Raw genomic sequence first — 15,306 nt, 5'->3', positions numbered from 1 at the left:
CTCTTTCTATTTGTGGTTTAACGTTTTTATTTGCTCTCAAGAAACAAAATGATCTTAACAGTCCAATCTTTAAAGCACAGTCTACCGAATAGCTAACGACCAGGACCCCGCTCAAGTGGGGCACTTGCCGTAGATGGTCTTCCAGTTGTTGGGATGGTTGTAGCCCAGCAGGATGGGCAAGTGCAGGAACAGAGTGATATGTTCGCCTTGTATCGACGTGGACACCTTGACCCACTTCCGCAGCCACTCGATCATAGCCTCGCTGCTTAGGCTGTCCGGATTCAATCCGCGCAGATAGCAGGAGTAGCGCAGAGCATCCGGTGTCAGGTTGTGAACTCCACCCTCGCGGGTTATGGCCTGGTCCATGTAGTGCACCAGGAAGGCGTGCTCGTGAAGGCGATGTCGCTTGAAGATGCTGCTGGGCAGTCCATGAAGGTTGACTAGGTTTCTCTGGAACGTATAAATTAGCGATATGCTCTAAAGCTGCACAACATTTGTCTGTTTAAACGTACAACGTGCTTCCGCGACATTCCCAGCAAGGAGTAGGGTCCATCGGCAAATATGTCCTTAACATCGATGAGCATCTCAGGCGTGGGATGTGTGCCGCTGCCCAGCTGCCCCAGGATTTCAGCGAAGGCCGAGTGCTTGGGATGCGATGCCGTCGCTTTGAGCTTGGCCTGCAGGCAGCGAAAGACATCCTTGTTGTTGCCCAATCGGCGCTTCATGTAGTAACTCTGGAACTCGGAGCGCTGCTGCGGGGTCCAGAAATGGGCAGTGAGAAAGGAGCGGGGGTAATAAAAGCTGGCAATAAACAATTCGATGTATTAAACATTCCAAGAGTGCAAGAGAGTAACGCATATCTTACACGAGGGGAAAGAACGCATAGCCCACCATGGGCAGGGAGCAGCCAATCAGAGCCGGTGCCACCTTCATCATGTCCCGCGGCATCTGCATGTACAGCTCCAGCTCCTGGCGATTCAGTGCTCTGATGCCTTGTGGCGAATCATTGGCAATGCGGGCGATCTTCAGGAAACGCTTCATGTCGCCAAAGAAGTCCTTGACGCCATCGAAGAACACCCTGTACAGCTGCATGGCCTTGGGAAAGTTCTTTTCGAGCACTTTGTCGTAGTTCTTCACATAGTTGAAGTACCGCGTGAATATGTAGTCCTGCATGTTGTCTCTCATCTGATCCCGCTTCGATTTCACAGTGTCCAGCTCCTTGCGCTTCTCGTCGTCGGGTTTCTTGGGCGGCGGCGGGCACGACGATTGGCTGGACTGCGCCTTTGGCTTCTCCATGGGCTTGTTAGCATCCCAGCCCGTTTCGTAGATGACCTTGCCCACGCTGGTTATCTCGGCGGCCACATTTCGCTTGATTTGCGGTGGTGCCGCAGCCTCGGGTTTCGTTGCGTAGTTCCTGCTGCAGAGCGCTGTTGGCCTCTTATCACTGGCGCTGGGTAATTGAATTTTAATGCTGATTGATAATTGGGGTCAACCACTCACCTGCCGCACAGGTGTAACAGTCGCCGGCGATCGCGGGGCCAACAGTTGGCCGGAATCGTGGCGAAACGGGCCACGCGCAGCGCCAACGCCATGCTGCAACTCCAAGTGGCAGCCAGAAACCAGGTAGAGGCGCGTTATTACGCAACCGCCGACTCCAATGCAGGAGTTGCCCACAAAAATAAAAAAATGCAAGGAGCAATTACGATTTCCTCGATTTGAACAGCTGTTGAACTAGAGATGGCACACAAACAGAGCTGCTTCCACGTTTAGCGAGCCCACGTACCAGCGATTAGCGAATGCGCGAACCTATACAGCTTAACGAACGTTGTGGCCCAGGAAATACTGCTTTTACTTAACGAAGGTGAGTTAAGTTTCCTTTTTTTTTTGAAATTTTGTATCTTTGTTATTTGTTTAATTTAATTTTTGTAGTGCAACACTTATTAGGGAAACTCTTAATTATAAATTCTCAAAAGCTATACTCACAAATTGTGGGTTTCCAATAACAAGCTAAGCCGAAAGATGTGATTTGGTAATATGTACGTTGGTATTAAAAAATAGCTATAAATTGTAAATAACATTAATTTACGATTAATTGTATATAATTTGTTTATTAATTATTCTAAAAACATAAACATGCAGGAAATTCAAATCGTTGGCACCCTCCGCTCAGCAAGCAGTGCACACTGCTTCACAGAGAAAGGCTTTCTCTCGGCGGGCTGCAGAAATTGCGCTGCTGCTGCGGGAGAAGAGAAAGTGGATTTCAGTCCACCCGGAGTCGTCTGTTGCGTCGGTTGCTCGAGTCCCTTCCGTTGGCCAGAAAACTGGCGGCGGCTGGTGTGTTTGTTTTCGCCTCGTAGATGCTGGCTGCAATCGAGAAGCAAAAAATAAGGCATTGAAAGCAATCAAAACCAGAGGCCAGCGCGGCAACAAGGAGAAAAATTAAGCGTTAGAGCGGCAGGAAACAAACGGGAAAAAAATCGTAACTAATCACCAGGCCACTTTTGGCCATTTTGTGGCATAAGCGGAAACGGAAATGTGCGTTAGTTGTTTGGCAGGTCGACAGCAGTGTTGAACGGGGGAGGAGGGGGTCGAAAAAGGGGGGCCGGAAAAGGGGGCGTCGAGACCTTCAGCGGGAAATTGTAAAACTTAGCGCGTGTCCAACTTGCTTGACTTTTCACTTGTGTCAGCGCTGAGAAAAGCGGAAAAGCGGAAAAAGGCGGACCAACTTACCCGCAAGACACTCTCTAATGTCTCTTTCTAAGCACGTGTGTGCTTGTGTGTGTGCGTGAGTGTGTGTGTGTATGTGCGAGTGTGTATGTGAGCGTACTGTGCGTGTGTGTACGCGTGTTTTTTGCGCTTAGCTTCTATGCGACTCATTTATCTGCCACAGGATATGGGCTATATCGCATATGCGCGCACACATATAGTTGTGTGTATATTTAGCCAGCTGGAAAAGCTACAGTTACACTATTGACACTGGTACCCATTTGTTTGCCCCCACTCCGCGTAAAAATAGAACTAACCGAGCGCCATAAATACCACCGACAAAGTGCCTGGTGGCCGGGTTTAATTGAAAAAACGTCAATATTCCTTCAGGCGACCACCCGTTAAGTCCTTGTCCGCGTCCGCTGCCGCTGCCGTCCGAAAAAGTCCTTGGCCAAACTCTGTCGAAGTTCAAGGTACTGCCATGCTGGCCATATTAAGTCAATTCCCACGCCTTGTTCGCTGGCATTACATAAAGTGCCAATCTTTGCAACGGAATGCGTTATTTATGGAGTACTCCCATCGCTGGCAGTCAATTCAATATGGATTCGGCGTTATTGAATTGCCCGGCTTTGTGTTGCACCTTATGAATATTTAAGTTTAATACACATCCATCGAAGGGAATACAATTTCCTTGCATTACACAGCACAATCCTTGGGCATGGCCAAACATTGGACAGCAGACTAAGCAGCACATTTCCAAAGATGATATCACTCTGCAAACTTTAATTTCCGAAAAGCACCCAAACCTAAATGCACATTTGAAGCTGAGTTTCAAATGTTTAGCTATGTAAACATGTTATTTAAATTGGTTCTTCCTAAAACCAGATGGGTTAGAAATGTATGTGCTTTGAAAACCCTGCAAGATATTAAATAACTGGTCTAATATACCTCGTTCAAATCTTAAATCACCTTCAAACCGCAAATCAAAAAATCTCAAATCAAGGACTGCAAATGAAACCATTATCCCCCAAAGCATTCATGTTGCCTAAACGTGCAAACGTGATTCCATTTTCAATTACTTGAACAAAACTGCATGTGGATGCAGCAAATTGCGGTCGGACATGTATAATTAAATTAGGTTTGGTCGCCAGCAGTGAAGGTTCGACACCATTAATTGCTAGAGACATCCAGCAACCCGGCAATCAATATGGTCAACACAAAGCGTATATTCTGGTGGATAATCTGGTCTAATAACCACTGTCTCTTTAAGGTCAACGCTGTAGTTCCGAAACTATGACAACAATTAGCATAAACGGCAAAACGGGCAGCCACGTAAGTGGTGTTTCGAACAGCAGGGCAATTTGCTGCTCACTAAATGGAAGTTGTTTAGTCCTCCGCTTTGCCGCTGCCATAAAGTTAATCATACGCACCGTTGAACCGCAGCCAATTCCATTACATGGCTGCAATATTCAGTGCCAAGAGCACTACAACCCACCAACTGCCACACACACACAAAAACACGAAAACAAATACTTGCGGTGTAAAATACATAGTAGTTGAGCGCGAAAAATCGAGAATTGTCTTGGCTCGACCGGGAAAATGTGTTGTAATAGTTTTAGGTTTATATTTAATCTGTTCTGTTTCCCTCTAATGCCAAGCACATGTAAGTGCACGCAAAGAGGTGTGAAACTAGCGTGTTGTGCTTTTACTATAGCTAGCACTTTAATCACTCCACTCATAAAGGGGTTCTAACTACTTTTATCCCCACTTCTCTGCCTTTGAGCCAAATAAACTTATCTTAAAGTTTACAGACTTAAGAATTTAAAAGCACTTGTTATTAATAATATTTTCTGGGGCAACTTTAAACAAAAAACTTACTCTGCTACTTAAAACAAAAGACTTACTCTACAACCTAAAACAATAAACTTACTCTGTAAGTTATTATATAAATATTCACTCTAACACTTGAAAATATGTTCAGTGTTTTGATTTTCGTTGTCGAAACTCGTTTTTTTCACCAGCACTTGCTGACAAATCCTTTCGATTGACGAGCGAAGCTCGCCTGATTCGATTTGTCAAAATTATTAGCCGCAAACCCCATGGAAAATGGCTTTTCTTGTTCAATTGTGGGGGAAAAGTGCATCGTTGCCATTCCTTAATGCCCGCAAGAAGGTGGCGACAATGGCAAACGACGCTGGCGAAAAATGCAAAGCACGCGAAAATGCGTTTAAAAGTGGGCACAGCTTGGGGAAAAACTATTCGCTTCCAGGGTGCAGGGTGTGGAATGTGAAATGTGGGGGAAATCGGGCTTCGGGCATCGGGCTCCTAGCCGCATATGCAAATTCACTCCTGAGCTTTGCCACACACAAACACACACACACCTCTCACTCACACTCGCTGTGATACTAGGAACACAGCCCAGGGAAAACAACAAGCAACTGCAGTGAGTTGCGGTGAGTGTGAGCGACAGCCTGGCAGACACCTTGTCAATGTCTTGCGGCTACGAATAACCCCTGTCCGCCCGGATTGCCCCGCACTCCGGCGACCCTGCCACGCGTTGCCAAGCAATGCTAGGTGCACTGCAAAAAAATAAGGCATCTCTAGGCTGACAAACAGGCAACTAAAGCTTTGAACTGTACTCCAAAAGATTGTCTGCCTAAAGTTGAATTGAATGTCTATACATATAGTAAATATAATAAAATAGCTGTGTAATTTATTTTGAAATGCATTTCTTATTTGATGCTTAGCATTTTTCTCTGTGCATCCGGAGCTCAAAGTAACACAAACAACAGCAACAATGACAACGACAGCGAGCAAGGGGCAAGCCAAGTGGCAACAGCACAGCTGACTGACTACACATTTGCATACACTGAGGTGTTTTTCCATTTTCCTTTTCTTTTGCCTTTGCAGGTGGCACGAGTTTAACACTGTTGCCGCCTTTGTTTTTGGGCCTTGAATGCGCCGCGGGTGTTGCTTTAATGAATGTGCAACGCTGATGCATTTCTTTGGCAAGAATGCGAGGCACAAAAAGCATTGCCTACTTTTATGGGCCCTCCGGAGGATTGCAACTTGCAAGCAAGTCGCGCGAATAGAATTAGCTTGGCTTCAGTTTGTGTGTCCGACATCGGCAATTAGGAAGGAGGAAAGGCGTAATTCACATTTTCAAAATTCTTCTTCGTCCACAAATTTGCTAATTTCACACTTGATTGCAAAGCCGAAATGTAATTACCCAAATAGCAATTACTATGGCGCAAAAAGCGCATAAATGAATAGGAAATTCTGGCAAATGGCAATGCTATTAAGAAATCATTAGGAGCAAATTCGAAATTAAATTAAATACCATTTTAATTTTATAGAACTCATACCGCATTTTCCCTAATTTGTTGGAAAATAGAGGCTTCGTTATGGCGTAAAAATTAATTTAAAATGCGGACTACTACACGTATAGCAAAACTTATTGGCGGTTAAAAGTTCCGACAGCTGCCACAAACTTTATTTTCCGGTTAAATTATTAAGGAGCAGCACTGCAGAGAATAAAATCCAATTGAATGTCTTAATAGAAACGAACAACGAAACTTTTTAATTGCGAAGCAGTAACATTAATTCCAAGTGAAGTTTATCCCGTCAAGAGTAAACTTTTAAAAGCGTCTTCAGATTTCTAAATAAAGGAAAAACGCTTGAGCACGTGAAAGTTTCATAACTTTTTAAAGTGAGCTGAAATGGGCCAAAAGGGGTAATTATTTAAAAGCCTTGAGTGCATCAATTGAATATTTAAATCTCTGAAATAAGCCGTAAAAATGTACATTTAATTGAGTTGCACAGCACAATCAAAACATTTCAGTGGGCATTTCAACCGCAGCTAATCCGTCATCAGTAAATTTTGCCCAGCTTCCCCATGTCAAAGCCCACGCTCCGAAAATCAATGTCCTGCGGTTGTCCACCGCCAAAAGCACTATAAACTATAGCCACTATGCATCCTAGATAGCCAAGTTAATTATAAATGCAGGCTGGAAATGTTGCCCAAATAAGGATCTCTGAAGAGCCAACTGCGTGTGTGTGTGGGGATATATTTGGATAGTCGAGGATGCCCAAAGGAAGTGCTGTGCAAATGCAGTCAAGACCAAGGGGCAAATAAAGGCTCAAGAAGTTAAACCAGCCAGCTCAAGTATGTGCCATATAAAACATTCCGGCAGACACTTAAAGTCAGCACCAGTGACTTAAGCGGGATTTTACTAAAGGGGGTGCATAAGCCTCTTTGATTCCTTGATACTTCAGTGTGTGCACCCATTTGATGGCTTGACTTCTGCATAATTCGATTAGTCTTTTGATTTGCCACTTCAGACCGCAAGTGGATTTATTCATTTAGCTCATTAAAGGTTTTAAAAAAATCCGCATAAGTGTGGCTTACATATATGTTTGTGTACCATTTTTAAGTGCTGTGTGAATGGCTTAAAACCCCCAGGAAAGTTTCCATATCCACACCCCTGGCCAAGATGGCATATGGCTCTAGTCTCCGTTTCGCCAGCGATTTGCCAGCTCAATGCACACAGATTCGCACAAACGAGGCTTGAGACTGTTGCCATATCGAGGTGGTTTCACTCAAATTTGCTTACAAAGCTGTGGCATGAGGGGTAAACTGTGGCTTCTTCGTGGCTAGAAGTGGGGTTGGGGGTGATGCTCTTAGCGTGCCGCTGAGCGCGGGAAATTGAATTAAGTTTTCATTTAGCAAATAACTTGCAGCTGCCACAGCAAATACAAATTGCATTATTTATTGCGCTTTGCAGAGGCGACCCCAATATAAACAATCATCACATAAATACGTAATCAACAAGCGGCTTCCCAAAAAAGCAGACAGCGACTCTTTGGCAGGCGGCCAACGCCACAGACCACCATCCACCACCCACCACATCCACCCAACCAGTGAGCCACCCACCACAGCATGTAAAGCCCAGTGGGCGGTGGGAGTGGCACACACACACAGAAACCAGTTCGGAGGCGACTTTGGCTAGGTGTGGATGAAGCGATGTGAAGGCACAACATTTTGCAATATTAAAGAACAGCCAAGGGAAGGAGAAGCAGGAGGAGCAGGTGGGTCAGGTGCTGGAGGAACAGAACCTGTTGCCGACACGTCCACAAAGAGACCGGATTGGGTGAAAGCCTGTCTGGCTGGGTGAAAGGTGAAAGGTGAAAGCAGAGCGCCGCAACAATGACCGTAAATGTACTGGACTACGATCACTTCGCCATCAGCGCCATCGTGGTGGGCAGTCTGCAGTTGGTCTTCTTCCTGATCAACTCCGTGCTCCAAATGGACAAGCTGACGGACTTTGCCGGCGGCGTGAACTTCATCATCATCTCCCTGCTCACTTTCTTTCTCGGCCAAATTGATCGGCCTTCAAAGGTACGTAAAAATTAGGGTATATAAAGTTAAGCATTTGTGGTATTACAAGTTTGCTAGTTAAATTGTAAAATGCTGATTTATTTGTAGGTTTTTAAATGCATTTATTTTAAATTTTTTTGAGACTTTAGGATACAAATTTATTAAGTAAATTTTAAGTAAGTAATTTATTAAGTAATTCATTTAATAAGTAATAGGGAAAAAGGAAATACATGAAGTCAAGTCTACTGCAGCAATGCAATAATTCAAACTCAGTCTTGCGTAAAAAATTATTAAACATCAAAAAATAATGAATTGGTTATTATATAAATTTTACTCAGCCAAATTTGCGCGAAAAATAGCGTTTTTTTCAGAATGCCAATAATAAATACCCAATAACTGGAAACCAATTTCGGTGACAGAAAAAATGCTATGAATTGCTTTCCAATTAAAAGCTCCATTTATATGACATCTGATATGCGCATAATTTATTGCTATAGTTAAAATTTGAACGATGCATAATTTATGTGCCATTTGCTTTATTTTGTTTAATAGCTCGTTGCTTTTCCATCGTCCGTTCTCTTTTTTTGTTAGCAAAATTAAATTCTGTGAACTTGAAGCGTGTCCATAAACAAGTCACCCAACTGGGCGTAAAGGGGCTGCTCTTGTGGGTGGTGGGTGGTTGATGGGTGGTGCTTGGTTTTGGGACTCTGGTGGCTTCGGCTGCTGACATTGAAAACTGAGTTTTGCATACGCACGCAGTCACAGCCACAGACACAGATACAAACACAGACACAGACACAGATACAGACACAGACACAGATACATATATAGACACAGATACAGACATCAACGCATACAGAGGCAAACATCCATTGCCGACAAACAAAAGGTTACGCCCACCCGCCCATCGAGGCGCACATTTCAGCTGTTGTTCCTCGTTGTTCCGTTTGTTGTTTCTGCTTTACTTGTAGTTGCTGTAGCTGGTCTCTGGTAACTGGTAGCTGGTAACTGATAGCTGGTAGCTAGAATCTAGTAGCTGGTGCATAGATGCAGCTGGCACATACTTACACACATGTGTACATACATTGGTCTCCTTCTGGCTGAGCATGACCTTGGCATCGTGAGGGTCCTCAATCTGTCTGTCGGCATGTCCTTCCGCCAGGCTAACACGCTGCCTAAGCAGCTAACTAAGGCTATTTGCGGCCAAAAGCAGCTCGAATCCGCAGGAAAGCGAAAGAGAAAGCCAAACGATTGAAATCAGCCACTGCCATTGATTAATCCCAATTGATGGCCAATTTCGCTGTTTTACCGCTCATTAGCACGGCACCAAAGTGGAAAATTATGTTCACCTTAATTAGTATCTGCAGGCAATTAAAGAGCACTGCATGTATAGCACTTTCTTTTTGAAGTAAACATTATTTTTAAACCATTTAAACAAAATATCATTTAACATCTGCAATGCTCTTTAAATATACTTAATATTGAATATTGCTATTAATAAAACATAAAAAAACGGTTTAATTAACATTATCCCAATTATCCAGTTAAATGTGAGATACGAAATTATTTCGGTTTCAATTTTCAGTGTTCATTAAACGCAGTTATCTGCTTCATTATCCCGCTTATCTAGATGGTTTTAATATAATTTAAATGAAACATTATAGCCTCTTGAAACGAGCTCAATGAAGATATATCTGTAAAATATAATATAATAAAATACGGTACGCTTGAAGGACCTCTTCATGAAACAAAGGCCTTAAAACCTTTTCGTCCTGTTTTCGTTTTTAAACGTCACCCAATGTATCGATTTACTTTATGTCTATGGGCCATGAAATCTGGTTAAGGGTTTAAAGCAATTCGCCCCTGACAACACACATACAAATTGAGAAATGAATTATTTCTTGGAATTTTGGTTGCTTTTTGCTGGCCAAACACACGCGTGTGTGCAATAATAAACAAAATGCATTGTTCCTTTGACCGCAAAACACATTTATGTGCATTTCATGTGTCCTCCCACTCGCAAAATAAACATAGAAGTAAGTATTGAAGCATTAATTCTACAGCAATGGATGTAGTTCAATTAATTTCTGTTGCCACATTTATGTGGCGTTAACGGATTGGCTATCGATCGTAAATTAAAATTAAATGGCCGCTCTCGGCTCGAATTAAGTTGGCAATGCAAAATTTATTTAAATCCTTGTTGTGGAAGGAGATGGAGGGGGAGGGGAAAAATGGCGGTCGCAGGACGTCGAGCGGAAACGGAAGTGCTGCCATTGCTTGTGGCCGTTGTTGCATGTACTGCACTATTGCTCTATTGCTATATTGCACTATTGCTATATTGCACCATGCAGCTGTGCTGTGATGGCCATAAAAATGCTTTACTGCCGCCTCATGCAGTCGCCCGTCGATGGTTTATCGCCGTTCAGAGTCGCTTAATAAATCGAGCGATAAAATAGCTTAAGCCCCTTGGCTGGGGAAGGCAGCTCAATCAATCGACTAAATGGGCAATCAAGTTCGCCCTGCGCTACGACAAGCCCATTAAACTATCAACTGTTTGAAGGGGGCGCCTTCCTTCAACCTCTATCCTCCAATAAAAATGCCCTTCCAACCAACAATGACCTCGTCCTGCCAGTGACTTTGGTTACGGTTACGGGTTACGGTTACGGTCATGAACCAGGCCGCACATTCGCTGCCATTGACAAAGCAATTTAACAATTTTTCCTGCATTTACCATGACGTCGCTTGACGACTCCTCCTCCATGCGGAATGCATTTCTGATTCAGTTCGGCCGTCAATGGCGTTTATAAATATGCAAAGTGCAGTCGACTCATTCATTATTGAACCAACCAACCAACAAACCAAGAAACCCACAAACCAGGCTGCCCCGTGTCCATTTTGTCCAGGGCGCAGGAGCATAGAGCCGCTGGCACTCGTGCGTGCTGCGCTTTCGCTTTCGCTTTATTTATGCAAAATTTGCATGACCACCGAAAGTGGTTTTGTAAAATAAAATATCGCAGCAAAAAGTACAAGAAAATTCGACTTTGAGCGCGCAAAAAGGGAAAATTCGTGCAAATTGCTCGTTGGCCAATGAATTTTCCAACGCTTTAGAGAAGTGTGTGCACGAATGGCGGTATACCCTAGGTATATTGCTATTGTGGAGATATCAAAATAGTTACGAGTGCGCCTTCCTGTCCAAGGATAACAGCTCAGCCTTGAACTTTAACTTTACCAGAGCCTTCCTCAATTGCCGCCCAAATATTTCTCATTCGTCTAAATGGCAGATAGTAAATGTTTATTGCAAGTGGAGCTGCTGATTCAACCAGCAGTTTATCGCCAGTTTATTGCTCAGGCACAACTTTACTATTTTAGCCAACTCCTTGAAGCTTTGAAAGCCTATGTAATAGAATGAAAATGGATTAATTTATAAAATAAATATTTAACGTCAGTAAAAAGGAATAAGTAAGATAAAGGAATATGTAAGGTAAGGTATGAAGGTGTATAGTATAAGATGAAGGAATATATAAGATATAGCAATATGTAAAATAAAGGTAAAGATCAATGTAAAGTTTAAGGATTTAAGGAATGTATAAGCTGAAGGAATATTTAGCATACAGATTACATAGCTGCTGTGCATTGATATTACCCTATTGAGATCTTAACTTTATTCTTAGACATTTTACTAGCAGTAAACACCTATTAAATCTCTTGGTAGTTAACCTATAGTTATAAATCCTCGTTCCAGGCCTACGATAGTCGCCAGCTGATGGTCACGCTCTTCGTTTGCCTGTGGGGCGCTCGACTATCGGGATACCTCCTATATCGGATCGTGAAGCTGGGCCGCGACAAGCAGTTCGAGGATACCCGCCGCAACATCATTCGCTACGCGGTCTTCTGGACCTTCCAGGTGAGTTCCGCTGGGACTTGAATGGTTGGTGGTTGGTTGGTTGGTTGGTTGGTTGGACGGGCGGAGGGGCCAGAGAAAAATTGGTTGCGTCAGCCACTTTTCAATTCGACGCTCAATGACAGAACCTTCAACTTGCTGGTGGAAAATCAATCAAACTGTCACTAATTGACACGCGCCCAAAGGTTTTGAATATTTCATATTTCAGCACCTGTCGTCCGTCCATTCGAGCTCGACATTGTAATCTCAATGTGGCCCAGAACCTGGCCCAGAACCAGAGGCACAACACCCATACCCAGATCCAGACCCCTGCCGACGAACAATTAAAACCCCATTCTCTCCGACAGAGTGACATGACACATGTGGGCGACACCAGCTAAACGTTAAGTGGATCGGTGGGTTGGGTGGTTGGATGGTTGGGTGGTTGATAGCTGATGGCTGGTGGCTAAGTGGGCGGTTGGCTGCCAAGTGGGTGGTGGTTGCAGTCCATGGCATTGGCATTGCCAGTGGCATGGCCATTGGCGTTGGCGTGCTGCATGTGGCATGTCCTGCCATCGTTTTGTCTTCATTTATTTCCCATTTCACCCGAATTCCAATCACTTGTTGCCAGTTGAAATACTGCCATTGCAATCTGAGCATAACTGCCGCAATGGAAATTCGCCTGGTCCATTTGCATTTATTTATAAATGGCCACTTTGGCTATATAACTTCTGGGTTGATCGAGAAGTTGGATAAGTGCTAAAAGGTGTATGCTATTTACGAGGACTCAAAAATCCTTAAATATATATTGCAAAAGCACTAGTTTTTGAAACATAAAGTAATTGCTAATTCATGTTCTTTCCTTAGGCCGTTTGGGTGTATATTGTGTCACTGCCCGTAATAATAATCAATTCACCGCGCCACTCGCAGCCGCGTGCTCCAAAGACCATGACCACACTGGACTCCACGGGCACGGGCATGTTCATCGTGGGCTTGCTGGCGGAGACCTATGCGGATCTGCAGAAGTTCTCCTTCCGCCAGGATCCCGCCAATCAGGGCAAGTTCTGCAATGATGGTGAGCTAGGAATTATAATACTATAATATATATTTAATTTACAATGGGTTGGAAATTGAATAGGACTGTGGAGCGTGTCGCGGCATCCGAACTACTTTGGCGAAGTGGTCATCTGGTGGGGCATCTTTGCCATATCGCTGAACGTGATCAGTGGCCACGAGTGGGTGGCGATTGCCTCGCCCATTTTCACCACGATGATCATCCTCTTTTTGTCGGGGATTCCCCTTCGCGAACGCAGTGCCGACGAGAAGTACAAAGAGTAAGTTCAAATATATCAGCGTATCTAGTATACCCCATTACACTAACAGTAGATAATTGGCTTTTAGTAGTTCATAAATAAATTACAGGCCTGTCTATTAGTGAAGTGATTTATTATTCCAAACTGGCCTTTTGCAGCCAACTGGAGTACCGGAAGTACAAAGCCTCCACCTCGCCGCTGATACCAGTGCCACCTGCCGTCTACGTGGAGGTGCCCAGTGCCCTGAAGTTCATCCTGTGCTGCGAGTTCCCCATCTACGACTCCATGCGCATCCAGAAGGACCTCAGTCCCTACTCGCTCTCCATAGCCCGCTCCCACTCGCACATCTAGCAGTCAGTGGCCCACTCCAGCAGTGCGGCTGGTGTGGGTCAACTGAATGCCCATGGCCACTCGGTGGGTCACTCGCTGCACCGCGGGCAGTGCTATGGCGCCAATGGCGGCGATGCCGAGAGCCATCACAACTGCGGCGGTAGCTGCCGGAATGTGCACGTCAAGTCGAATCCGTACCAGTGCGAGGCGGGCTATGGACACTATCCGGTTTGCCACACGGACGACGACACGGATGACGGTATCATCTACATGGACCGCACCCACTTCTACCACGACCAGGAGCAGTCGCACCAGGCGAAATCGGTGGCGGTGCCCAGCACCAAGTGCAGCTACCTGGCCGAGGAGGAGCTGGCCTCCGACTACGATGAGGATGTGCCCGCCATCGATCTCAGCAAGGCCACCAGCGTGGAGAGCTTTGGCACCCGTGTGCAGACGGAGCACGCCGTGAATGCCGATGGCTTACCCGTTACAGTGACCACGATTTTGTGATTGCCACTCTAAGATTTGGTCGCACTGAACGTAAGGTTGTTCGGATCGGGTTTTTATATCGCTTGTACAACAGGGTGGAACTGTTTTATACCTTTGAAGCGATTATCTTCTTTCTAATATTCCATAAAAAAGTATCTAAATTATTCGCAGTTTTGGTAAGCAGATCGAGTTATTTTAAATGTTGGTAAGCAGATCGAGTTATTTTAAATATGAAGGGCACAAAATAAATCAAATTTAGAAGTCTTAAAAGTCTTAACTTTGGTGTGTAAAGGTTAAAGCTAAGAATTGTTAGGAACTTGAAGGTAAAAATAATATAATTGTACATATGATTATATATATAATGATGTAATGGAAAGTGTTAGGAGTTCCACCCTCTTGTACAGAACTAAAGCCAGGCTTAAAAGAGCTGGCTTGGGATGACTCTTTAAGTACCGCAGAGTACCAAGCATCTTGGGTACTCACAGCTGTCTAACACTCTAGTCTCTATGCTACTGTTGCTCAAATAACTCGAATAACTAATGTGCCTCTTCTGTGCTCTGCGCACCCCTAGATTGTTGCACTCCTTCAAAGTTTACGCTAGTCTCTGTTGAATACGCGACCCCTCTTGCCCCACCCCACTTGAACTTCAACTATATAGACCTAAAGCCTACATATATCTATATCTATTTGTCAACTGCATATTGTATCGCATCGAACTGCGAACTGCGAACCGCAAACCACACCCCACCAAGCGAAAGGAATCGAATCTGAAGCCATTCAAACTGAAACATATCCCGAGGCAGCGGCAACCCAAGCAAAAGGTCGATTTGGATTTACACATACAATAAGTACAAGAATTGTCGCAGTGAGTTACGATAGAGGACGTTCGATAGCCATTGTTATTTTATATACCGGAATATGTATACTGATATCTACTAAATAAACAAATAGTAGCTAAATCGAAATATACCCATGTATGTGCGTTACCACAAAAAAAATGGTGTCTGTGTCTAGTTGGTGTCTCAAATGTTAAGCAGTATTATACCTAATGAACGAATTGTACCTAAATGATTATGCTGAGTATGGAAACTAATAAAACGAAACTAAAGTAAATTCTCTCTTTAAATCGCTGTAGGCTTTGGAAAGTCGTATAGATGGCCCTGGAACATCCGTCATCCGAATTCCGGTGCCGTTTGCTACCCGATCGCTGG

At 44.2% G+C, this 15,306-nt stretch overlaps 2 protein-coding genes across 3 annotated transcripts; one reads left to right on the top strand and one right to left on the bottom strand.

Moving 5' to 3' along the window:
- Nucleotides 1-9: 9 nt before the first annotated feature.
- LOC120448218 (LETM1 domain-containing protein 1) lies at nucleotides 10-1,736 on the bottom strand. Of its 2 annotated transcripts, none has more exons than XM_039630108.2 (4): nucleotides 1,501-1,736; nucleotides 866-1,450; nucleotides 513-801; nucleotides 10-450 (listed from the first exon to the last, which is right to left on the bottom strand). In XM_039630108.2, the coding sequence occupies exons 1-4, from the start codon at nucleotides 1,590-1,592 to the stop codon at nucleotides 112-114; spliced, it is 1,305 nt and encodes a 434-aa protein (XP_039486042.1). In that variant the 5' UTR covers nucleotides 1,593-1,736; the 3' UTR covers nucleotides 10-111. The 2 variants fall into 2 exon arrangements, with proteins under 2 accessions (XP_039486042.1, XP_039486043.1); XM_039630109.2 differs by having other exon boundaries at nucleotides 866-1,444.
- A 541-nt stretch (nucleotides 1,737-2,277) lies between these two features.
- LOC120448764 lies at nucleotides 2,278-15,227 on the top strand. The gene is given in 6 exon segments (XM_039630950.1): nucleotides 2,278-2,479; nucleotides 7,491-8,104; nucleotides 11,826-11,987; nucleotides 12,831-13,038; nucleotides 13,102-13,297; nucleotides 13,435-15,227. Coding segments are annotated over 5 exon segments (1,440 nt in total). The 5' UTR covers nucleotides 2,278-2,479; nucleotides 7,491-7,912; the 3' UTR covers nucleotides 14,117-15,227.
- The last annotated feature ends 79 nt before the right edge of the window (nucleotides 15,228-15,306 follow it).

The sequence above is a fragment of the Drosophila santomea genome, chromosome 3L, assembly GCF_016746245.2.
Source record: "Drosophila santomea strain STO CAGO 1482 chromosome 3L, Prin_Dsan_1.1, whole genome shotgun sequence".
Classification (NCBI taxonomy): Eukaryota; Metazoa; Arthropoda; class Insecta; order Diptera; family Drosophilidae; genus Drosophila; species Drosophila santomea.
The sequence above is the reverse complement of the archived record's forward strand: the minus strand, read 5'-3'. Positions and strand labels throughout refer to the sequence as shown.